The 14,868-nt window shown below is 39.6% G+C and overlaps 1 protein-coding gene across 1 annotated transcript in view; it reads right to left on the bottom strand.

Annotated features, from left to right (window-relative positions):
* Tars3 (threonyl-tRNA synthetase 3) overlaps nt 1-14,868 on the bottom strand; it is a 54,154-nt gene that overhangs the window by 18,069 nt on the left and 21,217 nt on the right. Inside the window, exons 8-10 of the mRNA XM_033761063.1 lie at nt 14,026-14,172; nt 13,103-13,201; nt 457-623 (exon numbers count right to left, since the gene is read on the bottom strand). Coding sequence (XP_033616954.1) covers nt 457-623; nt 13,103-13,201; nt 14,026-14,172 — 413 coding nt within the window. The remainder of the gene's footprint in view (nt 1-456; nt 624-13,102; nt 13,202-14,025; nt 14,173-14,868) is intronic.

Genomic DNA, 14,868 nt, shown 5'->3' with positions numbered 1-14,868 from the left:
TAATTATCATCAGTGTTCTTATTTATTATTATTCATCACTGAGGATCTAAGCCAGGGCCTGCACATGCTAAATACGCACGTTTCCCAACCCTCTTCTCAGAATTACTGAACTTTACATTCACATCTCTGAAGTATTTGAAGAATAATTTCTGTTCCAGTTTTCATACACCCACTGAATGTTCACTTATTGATTATAATTCACTTTAAAGCCCTCTGCATAGGATTAGTAACCAGTCTTCAGATTAAAGAATCAATTAATGGGCAGGGGAGTTAGCTCAGTGGTTCTACCGCCTGCCTCACAAGTGCAAGGATCTGAGTTCAATCCCCGGTACCAAAAAATAAAACAAAACAAAAAAGAATCACTTAACTCCAAAAAGCAAAATAATAGCATTAAAATCTAATTATGATGAAGCGTGCTATGTACTCAGGGAGGGTCTACTTCACTTTAATACTCACCAGTGTCCTGGACAATTCATGGGTTTGAGGGCGAAAGTTTCCTTTTCAATATCAAAGGTAAACATGTTCTCACTGTAATGCTGCCAGTGGCCTGAGGTTTCCCAGAGTTTACTGTTGTACATATTGGGAGACAGCACTTCTGTGAAGTTACGACTGTGATATTCCTCCTACAAGTAAAGGCACCAAATGTTAAAACCTACTAGGAAAGATCACGATTCTACGCAAAGTAACACTATGAGTAAGGTATATCTTTTAAAAACTCAGGATCATGTTATATTAATTCATGATTCATATGTCTTCAGTTTTAGCTGCAGTAGTTTCTGGACCAGGAAAAAAGATATTCACTGGTTATTTTATTTTATGTAATAATATATAATATAAATATTTTAGTACTTTAAAAATTAGTAATTAAAATACAATATACAAAGACTTCCAAGAACATGGGACAGTGGTAAGCAGCAACAAATGAACTTCTCTAAGATTCAAAATCCAGACACTGGAAAATAACAACTCAGGGAAGAAAAGGAGGAGGGAGGTGGATTCCTAGGAGTCAGGCAGGATCTAAAGGGAAAATGTGAGCCACAGAGAAAGTAAAGAGACAGACCACAAGACAGAAAAAGGAACTTTCTCCTGGAAAATGGTGTGAGAAGGGAGGACCGAATCTATAAAGACAGAGTGAGGGTGGGTGACTCCAGAGGCCTCCAGGGAAAATGCACCAGTGGAAGGACAGCCGGTAAGTGACTCTAGTCTAAGAGACTGCCATGTTCCCTGGAGAGGGTGCCATTTTAGGGAGGGGCCAACTGAATCCGGGACTCAGAGCAGCCAGAGGTTGATAAGTCAGGGCCCCAGGGCTGAAATCCCACAGTGACTGGTTGAGGGACAGCTGTGGGAGACGCCCAGGGTCAGGGAGTCATGGTCAGGCCAGCAAGAGATATCCAGTGTTGTAGGCTGAGTGACTCTGACCCAAGCCCCATGACGAGAGGACAGGATCAGCCTGAACTTCTGTGATTTGAAAGTACTAGAATGGCATCCTGTCCTAATGCAGCCTTGCTGGGATTATCCAGCACAGATCTGGATGCTGACTGCCTCCTTTGTCTCCCAGCAAGAGCAGAGTCACACCCTGAACTGGACACTGCCACAAAACTGTAGACCTCAAAAAGTAGTCACAGGCTTGAAATCACAGGAAAATAAATTTTTTTCTTTGCTTTTGTTTTGGTTGTTGTTTTTTCATGAGTAAATTCATGGACACTGTTTTTTTTGTTTGTTTGCTTTCTGTTTTGTTTTTTCTTTCTCTCTTTCCCTCCTGTCTTCACCAATTTCCCAAGGTTTGGATAATATTCCTTTGTCATTCAGCTTTGGTTCTAAACTCTTTTTTTTGTTCTTTTTGAGACTGGCCTTGAACTCACTGTGTAGCCCAGGCTAGACTTGAACTCCCAGTGACCCTCCTGCCTCAGCCTCCTGAGAGCAGGGGTTACAGGTATGCACCACCATGCACAACTCTAAATTCCTTCTCTTATTTCTTTATTTTTTTTTCTTATCCCTTTTAGATTTTCTCTCCTTAGGGTCAAACTGCTCTACTGACATGATATTTACTGTACATAATTTTCTGATTTGCCTTAGTGTTATATAACTACAAATCTTATTCTGTAAAGGGACAAATTAATAGTTATCACAGTTTGTCATTTTCTAGTCTGTGCTTGATGCTAATGTTATTACTGATTATACTTTTAGCTAAGATGACATAGTTGTTGATCAACTGATCTTCCTAGTATGCCAATACCTAGGTTGCCTGAGTGTCATAAACAGTACTATAGTGCAGTACCAAGGAACTGAGTGCTAGGCCAAATAGGCAGTAACCTTTTATCCCTAATAAACTGAAGAGTAGGGTCTTGGGACAGACTCAAAAGTCAAAAGCCAACTATGCCTAGAAGACATCTCTGAAAAGTAGTCATTCCCTAAAGTCATTCCACACTATTAATAAAGCTACCTACCATGAGCAATTTACAAGCCTCAACACAGAAAACAAACAAACAAACAAACCAGAAATAGAAAAGGAGAAAACATGGAAGGAAGATGCAACCCATAACCCTCAACTCGCCCAAGTCAAATCAAGGGGTTATCAAGGTGGACGAAATAAAAAACTCCCAGGTGAATTTTATGAAATGATGGCAGCAGAAATAACAAAACAGATCAATAAGTCTCCTGGCAAAAACAAAACAGAGGTAATTAAAGAGATGACAATCATAATGAAGGGAAAGATTAGTGGATCTAGAGTAAACACAGATTTAAAAAAAAGTTTAGGAAAGACATGGAAATCATGAATGCTCAACACAGAAAATATCTGGATTCCATACTCAAATAGAGTATCTGGATTTCCAGACTCAAACAGAAATCCAGTGGATTAAAAATTCCACTGAAAGTGTATACAGCAGAGTCAGATCTAGAAGATAGGGTTGTGGTAGGCCATCATCAAATGAAAGACCTCTTAAAAATAGCAAGGGACCACAAAAAAATCAATCCAACAGTTGCTAGACAATGCAAAGAAGACTTATATAATATTAATTGGAATCAATGAAGAATCAGAAGATAGCATAAAAGGCATAAAAAATATTCACAGAATAGCAGAAAGTTTGCCAAGCATGGAAAAAGAACTCCACATATAGATAAGTGAGGCATACACAGCTCCAAATAGTCATGATCAGTGAAAAACAAAACAAAACAACAACAAAACACCAAGGCATTGTAATAGTAAAGATTCCAGAAATTCAACACAAGAACAGAATATCAAAAGGTGATAAGAGAGAAGAAACAAATCACAGATAAAGGAAAACTCATCAGAATCACAGCAGACTTCAATACAAACCTTTTAGAAAAAGACAATGAAGACAACATTTCCAAGAATTCCAACAGGTAAGAAAAGCAATTAAACAGAAAGGAAAGAAAGGGAACTGGCCTCAGGAAAATAATACAGCCAAGATAAGAATAATACATATCAGTTATAACCATCAACGTGAATGATCTCAATTCACCAATCAAAAGAAACAGACTGGGGTTGGGGATTTAGCTCATTGGTTCCACTGCCTGCCTCACAAGCACAAGGACCTGAGTTTGATCCACAGTTCAAAAAAAGAAAAGAAACAGATTGGAGAGTAGGTCAAGAAACAAGATCCAACAATATGCTGCATACAGTTTTAAAAAGAAATTCATAGTCTGAAAGTCAAAGGATGGAAAACAATATTCCATATGACAGGAACCCAGAAAAAAGCAGGGGTATCTATTCTATTTGCAGACAAAGTGGATTTGAAATCAAAACTGATCAGAAGAGACAAAGGTCACTATATACTTAAGGGAAAAATCCAAGAGGAAGAGATAACAAGTATAAATATATATAAGCACCAACTACCACCACATCCAACTATATAAAACAAACATTAATGGATATGAAAAATCAGATAAGCGCTAGTACAATGGTAATAGGGGACCTCAATACCTCACTGTCACAAATAGATCACCTAGACAGAAAATGAACAAAGAAATACCAGAGCTGAATTGAACATCTGAACAAATGGACTTAGTAGATATCTACTGAGTGTTCCACCCAACAACAGACTACACATTCTTCTCAGCAGCACATGGGATGTTCTCCAAAGTAGACCACATACTAGCTTATAGAACATATTTAAATAAATGCAAAGGAAATGAAATTACCCCTTGCATATTAGCAGATCACAGTGCAATGATATTGGAAATCAAGGGCAAAAGAAACCACAAAAACTTCATAAACACATGGAAATTAAATAACACTCTCCTAAATAATCAATGGGTCACAGATAAATTGAAGTTTTACAGTTGAACAGTAATGCCAATATGACATATCAGAATTTATAAAACACAATGGAAGCAGTTCTGAGGGAAATTTATAGTGATGAATTCCCATATCAGAAAAGCAGAGCAAGTGAAAATAATCTAATGTTGAACCTCAAGGTTTGAAAATGAGCAAGTTAAACTCAAAGCATGTACAGGGAGGAAATTGTGAAGATGAGAGAAGAAATTAACACAAAGAAGACTAAGAAAAACAACATAAAGAATCAATGAATTGAAGAGTTGGTTCTTTGAAAGATTAAGTAAAATAGATAAGCCCTTGGCTAACCTTATCAAAAAAGGAACAAAAAAGACCCAAACCCTTGTAATTAGGAATGAAAAGGGTGAAATCACAAAAGATCCTGCAGAAATCCAGATCATCAATATCTACTTTGAGAACCTATACTCTAATATGATGGCAAACTCAGAAGAAATGGACAGGTTCCTAGGCAGATATGAATTACCAAAGCTAAATCAAGAAGATAAAGAATATTCTAAATAATCCAGTATGTCAGTGAAACCAATTTAAAAAAAAATACCAACAAAGAAAAGCACAAGTTCTGATGGATTCACTGAATTCTATAAGAAATTTAGAGAAGACCTCATGCCACTACTTCTCAAACTCTCTAATGAAATTGAAAGAGAAACAACACTCTCAAACTCATGCCTAGAAGCAAGTACTACCCTGTGTGATTTTTTAAAATTGAGTTTATTGGTACTTTTTAGGTATACAGTACAGTTACATTCATCCTTGGGATTTTGTACCTTTACATGACAGAACTTGGTTCTCATTTTTTCTCCATACCCCAGCCCTCCCTTCACCCTCTCCACCATTCCCTATTTACAAAGACTTTGCTTCCCTTTTTTTCTTTTCTCACAGTTTTTTCTTTTCCCCTACCCTTACCACTTCCCTACACTGTTAGCCCTTTTCTTCCTATTTCACATTATCAGTTATACAATTTGGATCTTATTTACACTTTTAGTTTTTCACACCAGAGAAACTACTTGGTATTTACACGTGTGTCCTATTTATTTCACTTAAGAGTATGGCCTCAATATGTATTCATTCTGCTATGAATGACTCTAGTTTCTCATTCTTTATGGCTGAGTAGTACTCCATTTTATAGAAAAACCACATCTTCTTTATCCACTCACCAGTTGATGGGCAATTGGTCTGTTTCCAAGTTTTAGCTATTACAAACTGTGCCACTATTAACATGGGTGTGCATATATCATTGTGATATATGATTCCTCTAATGCTTTTGCAAAGATACCCAGCAGAGGGATAGCTGGGTCAAACAGAACCTCTAATCCTAGTTGTTTGAGGTATTTCCATATTGATTTCCACAGTGGTTGCACCAGTCTGCACTCCTACCAACAGTGGAGAAGGGTTCCTTTCTCCCCACAACCCTGCCAGCATTTGTTATTGGTTGATTTCTTGATAGCAGCCATTCTTTCTGGGGTAAGATGCAATCTCAGATTGTTCCCATCTGCATTTCTCAAATGACCAGTGATGTTGAACATTTTTGCATATGTTTATTTGCTGCTTTTACTTCTTTGCCTGAGAAGTGTCCATTCATTTCAGATGCCCATTTCGGAATTGGGTCTATATTTTGGGTGTCTGATTTTTTTGAGTTCTTTATATATTCTAGATAGTAGTCCTTTGTCTGAGGAGCAGCTGGTAAAAATTTGTTCCCACATTGTAGGTTGTCTCTCAGCTATGTTGATGGTTTCTCTTGCAGCACAGAAGGTTTTTCATAAGATGAGATCCCAGTTGTTGATTTCTTTTGTGCTAGTTCCTTGTGCTACTGAGGATTTGTTCATAAAGTCTTTTCCTATGCCAGTGTCTTCTAGGGTTCTACCTAACTTATCTTCCAGCAATTTAGTGTTTCTGTTTTACTATTTAGATCTTTAATCCACTTGGGTTTTAGTTTAGTGCATGGTGGAAAGATGAAGAGTTTAGTTTTAACCTTTGGCAGGTTGAAATCCAGTTTTTCAACACCATTTATTAAAGAGGTTATCTTTTCCCCAGGGAGGATGGTTGGCTCTTTTGTCAAAGATGAGGTAGCTGAGTACATCTGGAGTTGTTTCTGTATCTTCTAATCTATTGCACTGATCCTCAGGTCTTTTTCTTTGCCAGTACCATGCTGTTTTTATCACAGTGACTTTGTAGTATAGTTTCAAGTTGAGGATTGTGATATCCCTTGTCATGTCTCTCTTGTCTAGAATTGCTTTGCTATTTTAGGTCTCTTCTTGTTCCAGATGAATTTTTGGATTGTTTCCTCTAGTTCTGTGAAATATACTGTTGGAATTTCAATTGGGATTGCATTGAATCTGTATAGCAGTTTTGGAAGTATGGCCATTTTCACTATGTTGATTCTTCCCACCCAGGAGTAAGGGATATCTTTCCATTTTCTTATATCCTCTTTCATCTCTTTTTCAGAGTGCCACAGATTTCAGTATAGAGGTCTTTTGCTTCCTTCGTTAGATTGAATCATAGATACTTCATTTTTTGGATGCTATTGTGAAAGGAATTGTTCCCCTAATTTCTCTTTCAGTGAGTCTGTTCCCTGTGTGGTGATTAACTGATTGTCAACTTGAGTGGGGAATGCCCAGCTGAATTGAGTCAGCATGGTGCCGGGCATGGAAGGGAGCACTGTTGATGGAATGTATAAAAGGAGAATTGGAGGGAAGGATTTCAGAGGAGCTTCAGCTGTTCTCTTTGGTAGAGTTCCTGTCTTTGCCTTCATCTTGGGTGGTCCCTTTGCTTTTGGCGCAGATTCTTCAGTTTCCAGCACTAGTCTTTCAGCCTGCTGGTGCAGACTATTAAGATTCTAGGGCCGTGACCAAGTAGGATTCATCCCTAAGATACAGGGATGATTTAACACACGCAAGTCAATAAATGTAATACACCATATTAACAGAACCAAGGACAAAAACCACATGATCATCTCAATAGATGCAGAAAAAGTATCTTACAAAGTCCAACACCCATTCATGATAGAAACCCTACAGAAAATTAGAATAGAAGGTCTTTATCTCAATTTGATAAAAACCACCTATGACAAGCCAACAGCCAACATCATACTAAATGGTCAAAAACTGAAAGCTTTCATTCTACCATCAGGAAGAAGACAAAGATGTCCTCTGTCACCACTCTTACGCAATATAGTTCTGAAAACATTGGCCAGAGCAATTAGACAAGAGAAAGAAATAAAAGAAATTTGGATAGAAAAGGAAGAAGTTAAATTACCATTATTTGCTGATGATATAATACTCTATTAGAAGATCCTCAAAATGTCACCCAAAGACTCACAGAATTAATAACCAAATTTGGCAGCATAGCAGGGTACAAAGTCAACAGTTAAAAAGCAATAAATAGCATTTCTGTACGCGGGAAACCACATCTTTCACAATAGCATCAAGAAAAATGAAATACTTAGGAATCAATCTAACGAAGGAAGCAAAAGACCTATATAATGAAAACTATAGCACTCTGAAAAAGATTATTGAAGAGGATGTAAGAAGATGGAAAGATATCCTCTGTTCTTGGATAGGCAATATAGTGAAAATGGTCATACTTCCAAAATTGTTATACAGATTTAATGCAATCCCAATCAAAATAGTAACAGCACACCTGAAAGAACTAGAGAAAATAATCCTCAAATTCATATAGAACCAGAAGAGACCTAGAATAGCAACAACAATCCTAGGCACAGGGGCAAGGCAAGAGGCACCACAATCCTTGATTTGAAGTTATATTACACAGCTACTGTGATTAAAAACAGCATGGTACTGGCAAAAAAACAGACCCAAGAATCAATGGAACAGAACAGAAGATGCAGAAACAACTCCAAGTACATTCAGGTACCTCGTCCTTGACAAGGGGCCAAACATCTTAACTAGAAGAAAGATAACCTCTTTAATAAATGGTGCTAGGAAAACTGGCTTTCCACATGTGGAAAATTGAACCTAAACCCGTATCTCGTGCCATGCACTAAACTAAAATTAAAATGGATCAAAGATTTAAATATAAAAACAGAAACAACCTGCTGGAAGATGGAATAGGTAAAACTCTAGAAGATATAGTTATAGGCAAAGACTTTATGACCAAATCCCAAATGCACAGGAAATATTACAGAGTCAACAACTGGGATGGTATTGAATTAAAAAGTTTTTGCACAGCAAAAGAAACCAACAGAGTGAAGAAACAACTCACAGAATGGGAAAAAATTTCTACTAGCTACTCCTCATAAAAAGGGCTAACATCTAGAATACATAAAGAACCCAAATGAATCAGACTCCCTCACATTTAAAGACCCAGTACAAATATGGGCATCTGAAATGAACAGACACATCTCAGAAGAAGAAATGCAAACAGCAAAAAAAGCCTCCTTGGGCTGGTCTTCCTGTTGTTAGGGCATTGTGCCTGCTTTCTGTCTTTTAGTTTTCTATCGAAAATATCAATGCCATTCTGATACCAAGTCCTATGTCTCTGGATATTTCTCTCTGGAAACATTTACAATCTCTTTTTCATCCCTGAAGCTTTGGGATCTCTCAGTATGTGTCTTTACACACAGGAGAAGAATTCTTCCCCCAACTGAACCAAGATATGCTTTGGCTGGGAATTGAGACTGTCCCTTGCCCATCTGGGTTCCCTTTGCTATGGACCCCTCAGGCAGAGAATGACTTACCACACTTGTCAGATGATTGCTCCCAACTAGTGGGGGTAACTGTGCTGCTGTTACGCAGCGGAGTCAGGACCACATCTGCAATACCATCAAAATGTTCCCACGTTCTCCATAAGTCAGTGAGAAACTGTGGCAACCCCAAGAAGGCAGGATTGCTAACTTGGATCCTATGGGAAGATCTGAACCATGCACTCCTGAGTTGAATTATATTTGCCCTAAAAGATATTTTTAACTCCAGTATTTCAGAATGTGAGCTTATTTAGAAAGAGGGTCTTTACTGTGCAATAGAATTTAGACAAGGTCATTAGAATGTGCACTATGCCTAGTGTCATAAAAAGGAGAAAATTGGACACAGAGAGAGGTGTGCATAGAGGGAAGATGATGTGAAGACAAATTGGAGGAATCAAGAGAAAATGGAGGACTGCGGTGATGGTTCCACAAGCCAAGGAGCAACTCAGGTGACTGGCAAACCCCCAGCAGCTAAGAGGCAAGGGAGGATCCCCTATAGGTTTTAAAGGGAGCCAGGCCATGCTACCACCTTAATTTTGCAGTGGACTGTTGAGAGAAGACCCACTCCAGATGTGGATGGCAACAACCAATAGGCTTATAGCCCGGATGGAATAAAAAAGGGAAGGAAGGAGGTATACAATTTTCTGAAAAGCTCCAGTCATTACCATCCCCTCTGAACATTGGTCCCCAGTTTCTTCAACCCACCAATGCAGCAACTCTGCAGTGAGCTCCCAGGCCTTTGACCTTGGACGGGTGCTACATCTTAATCCTTTCAGTTCTATGGCTTTGATCTTGGGCTGAGCAGCTACTAGATTCTCCAGCTCTCAAGCAAGCAGACAGCCACTAAGGATCTTCCACGTCTGCTCCCACAGACAACCACTGTGGACTCTCCTGCCTATGATCCCTTGGCTGGTCATGGTGGACTCTCCCGCTTTTGATCCTGGAGGCTGATTCAATAAATACCTTTATATAATTATATATATATTTTTTTTCTATTGATTCTTTTCCTCTAGAGACCCTAATACAGAAAAGGAAGCTCTGATTTTTCATCTGAAGCCTCATGTCTACCCACAGAAGCTAAGCATGTATAGTTCCTCCTAATTATGTCTTTTCCTCTTACTCTTACATGAAGAGCACTGACAGTGGCTGAACTCACAACATAGATTTTAGGTGAAAATAAACACAGGATGACCAATAATGGATGAGACTGTGTGATAACACAAGGGTCATCCAGGCAAGTGACAGAAATACACGCCGAGAGGCACAAGGGATGCCCGTGCTGGCTCTCCTGCATTTGCCACTGCCTGTCCTGGCCCAGGCCGACTCCGGCTTACATCTGTGATGGTGACTTCTGTGCTGGTTTGATTGCTCCATGGGTTCCCAGACAAACACTATTTCTGGGTACCCTGTAAGTGAGCAACGTCCAATCTGTTGAGCCCCTGAATAGAGCAAAAAGATATAGAAGTAAGCTTACCCAAAGTTCAGTAGAAGCGGTATCTTAGCCTAGAGCTTTGGAATTACCCTTGTGTTCGGAAGAACATGCCCATTCTGGCCTCCTGCATGACCTTCTGCAGAAATGCAGCTCTAGTTCTGAGGAAAATGGTTCCACAGCAGATGGCCTCTGCACGGGCCACTGTGCGCAGCACCACAGCCCCCACCACTCTGGCCACAACTCCCTGAACCTAGTCCTTGGCACTGAGCCAGAGGCTGTTGATACCAGGCTGCCCCATAGCCCACGAGTCAGTCTGGCACTGCTGGTGATCTACCCCACGTACACACCTTCCCCCATTTGGTGACCAAAAGGACCAACCGAGTCCTGTCTCACGTTTCTGCTAATGGAAGAAGGCAAAATAAAAGATAACAGGAAACGGAGAGATAGAGCTTTTGCAAATAGGAAGAAGTCCAAGAGATAAGGGTAGGGTGTTGGAAGGGAGGGGAAGGGAAAGTAAAAAGAATTAAGATGTACATGTACCAATTTCCTATCAGGAATGCAAACAGTACTGACACAAATAAAACATTAAAAAGAAATAGTGTGTTATTCAGTAACAGAGCACATTAGAGGGGCAGAATTGACTTTCCTTCAATCATTTGGGGCTGAAGAGCCACAGATCCATCAGCATGTCAACTGGAAACCCCAGAGGGCCATGTCCAAGGGACAGGGATGAAAGAGAATTAGGGTGATTCTCATTAAAATGGAAGCCCAGCCTAACCCAGCTCAATCTCTGATCAGAATAACTGATCAATCTTCAATCCTGGCAGAGCTAAAAGCTCCAATAAGAAAAAGCATCATTAGATCTGCTACTGTAATTTTATATAATAAAAAATTGCTAGATGTGGGGAGAAGAGGCAAACTCATCCAACTGAACAAGGGAAAAAAACAGCTAAAGTCCCTGGATATTTTTTCTGCACGAAAAGACCAATTTCTTCAAGGAAGTTTCCTGGAAACTCAAAGTGCTCAGCCTCATCTGCATCTGCTACATATTCTCATTCCAAGCCTCAAAGACCCACTCCTTCCCAACCAATGCCCTTACCTTAGCATTAGAGACCACTGTGGCTGTAACTTAAATGCCTTTACATCTGCAACCCACACAATCAGGCCTTGAGCCTGACCAACAGCCATGTCTGTCTTGTATCTATAAAAGATAAGAGAGCTCTTTAAGGCCACCACAAAGACTTTCTGTTTATTCTGTACCCGTTCCACCATGAACCTTGAGAGTCACAGGTGCCAGGGGCTGTGCTGATCTTCCAGCGAAGATAGCACAGCTGTGACTGGTCACCTCCACCTGCCCAAATCTCTAACAATCTTCAGTACTTCAAATCTCACCTCTCCGCCCTCTGTTCAACTATTGCCCCATACTGGCCAACCCCTAAAGCATAAGCAGGTGACAGGCCACAGGGTCAGCGTCAGGCTCCAGGGCACAGTAACAAAAGAAGGATGGAAAACAAGACAAGGAAAGCAAATACAAGAAGCAGTACATTCTATGTACCCCTTTCTCAGAAAGTTCCTGAAGAAAGTGCTTTCTCAAGTGAGAGTAAAGGTGACTGAAGGAAGAGAGAGGCAGGGATCAGGAAAGAAAGGATTCAGAATGGTAGAGACAGGAAGGAGTAACCAGAACGATGATGAAAAGAGGTCCTAAGACATCCACATACAAGAATCATGGTATCAAGTTAGTGTTGGAATGAAAGGACCAAATTCAGAAAAAAACATTGCAGAATATGCTACAATGAGTTTGAGTTTTTGAGGGTAAGTTAGTGACAGGCACATAGAAATCCAAAATTTCAGGGACCAGTCATGTGTTGTTTAATGAAAGGGACACATTCTGTGAACTGTTTCACTAGGCTGTTTCACTGTCATCACAGCATGCAGTTACACAAACCAAGCTGACCACAACAAAATCATCTTATGGGTCAGTAAGACTGCCTAGCAATACAATCTAATAAGAACACCATAATATATGCAATCTGTCACTGGCTGAAATATCATTGTGTGGTACATCACTGTAACTCTTAGCTATAGGAAGGGCAAGATGGAAATGCAATCCTAGTAATGTACATAGATCAGCTCTGAACAGTATCTGTATAGTTCTAACTATGCAAACACCAATGACTTTCCGATCTATAAACTTACATTACAGGTATTTTACACGATTGTTTTTCCATGCTTCTCTGAAGCTGCCAAATCTCCTGGGAGTCTTTCCACAGATAAGAGAGGAGTAGCAGTGGCCCTCAGGCCACTTGGTGAGAAGCAATGCTTCATAGTTTAGCATCTTGTGCCAAAGACACTTTCTCTTTTCTCCTGTGTCACCAGCTGATCTACACCTTTTCTAATGCTTCTCTGTACATTCTACATACCATAGAGGTTTATACTGATGCTAGGTACATGTTATGAAATCTAAAAATGCATTCAGGGAAAGAAATTATTTCCATGTTTATATTGGAAGGCACAAACTGATATTTTGCTTTTAGGTTCAAAATTCATTTCACATTACTACAATAAAATGAATGGAAACACTTCACCATTTACTATGGGAGAAAATCATAAAACACAGTTGAATAAGAACAAAATATTTTAAAAATTAACTTACTCGAATGAAATTTGTAAGTGTATTATAAATGAAGGCTCCTCTAGGAAGAAAAAAACAACTTCCTGGACTCAGATCATGGAAAAAGAAGAGCTCTTGTTCCTAGAATGAAACAAAAATACATTTCTAATTTCATCTTTTGTTACTATTTCTCATTCACGCAATACATGAGGGGTAAAACGGGTCAGGCAGGCTTTCCAAAGCCACTAAGTACTTATCCCTAACTGCATGTGATACAGCATGTTAAACTACAATTCGTATGTATGGTTACTTAGCACTGAACTTGATTTTTCTGGAATCTGTTATTACCTACCATTAGTTTTCTTATGTGGCATTTAGAACACGGATTTCATGTCAAGACAGCAAGGTAAAAAACTCAGAAAAGTTTACTGCAAGAGGTGGCTTCAAGCGCTGATGGTCATTCTCCTGGCTGTCACCTACTCAGTCTGCTGGGCACTGGGCACCACCATCCAGTGTCCGTCCTCACAGCAACCCTGCAGGCCACCCCATAAGATACACAAGGGTGGGGAGTTCCCTAAGAGGACACGGGCCCATCACAGATCGCGGTGGTCAGTGCCAAGACTGAGATAAAAAACCCAGCAAAACTTGTTTTCAAATCTCATTCTTTCCATACACGGCCTTGCCTCCCAAATGCAGTGTGCTATCAAGTGTACACAATTTTTAAAAAAACAATTTTATTTTTATACCATGGTAAGAGAAGGGGATACTTTTTAAAATCTTATAAAAAATACAGGAAGGAGAGTGGTTAGAAGAACTTAAGGCATTAGCATGAAAGAACTCAATAGCAGGCAATGAATACCAGCAAAAAAGAAGACAGGAGAAAAAAAATTGTTTTTAAAAGTTAGTTTTATGAGACATGATCATAAGGCAATAGAAAGGCATGCTTGTGAGGATGTGAGGCATACCTTCCCAATTTTCCTGTGATCTCGGTTCTTGGCATCCTCTTGGAACTTTTCCCAGGTTTTCATCATTTTGTTATCAGGAAAGGATATCCCATAGATCCTCTGCAATGTTTCCATTTCAGGACTGCCCTCCCAATATGCTGAGGAATTCTAAACAGCAAACAAGATTCTGACCAACATATCAAACATCTGGTTACACGTAAAACCACATATACAATTTTCCACTGCAACATCCATATTGCTAACTTTCAGAAGACTTTCTGTACTGCTGGGAAGAATCTGAAATTGATTCTAATTAAAACTTGCCAGCCCAAATTACACTACTTATCAGTCAATTATGTAGAGTCCGCTATGGATTCCAGGAACGAAAGTGAGAGGGATGGACAGGGAATGCCGAAGAGCAACTATGATGACCCAGAGGGGAGCAGAAGAGGCAGGAGACCCCGGAAAGGGGAGACCGGCCTCACTGACCTATAGCTCAGAGTGAAGGGCATAAGGGGTAAAGCTGTCATGTGGCCCCACATTCTACTTGTGAGAAAACTAAGGCCAAAAGAGGCAAAGACTGCAAAGTTAGCCCTGCACCTCTCGATTGCCAAAACAACGTTTTTCTCTATTACACCATCACATTCCCTTTGGTTTTTCCTTTTTCCTACATTATTCTTATTGTAGACTAATATTTTTGCTCACATTAGACGATTCAAGAAAAACAGTACAGCTCTCTCTTGGTTTCTGTAGGGAATTGGTTCCACACTTCCCAAGGATACCAAAATACGTGGATGCCCAAGACTCTCCCATTACATGGCATAGAACCTACCCTCATCTCCCTGCACACTTTACATCCTCTCC

This window comes from Fukomys damarensis, unplaced genomic scaffold, assembly GCF_012274545.1.
Source record: "Fukomys damarensis isolate Sample0158 unplaced genomic scaffold, DMR_v1.0_HiC HiC_scaffold_7, whole genome shotgun sequence".
NCBI lineage: Eukaryota > Metazoa > Chordata > Mammalia > Rodentia > Bathyergidae > Fukomys > Fukomys damarensis.
The sequence above is the reverse complement of the archived record's forward strand: the minus strand, read 5'-3'. Positions and strand labels throughout refer to the sequence as shown.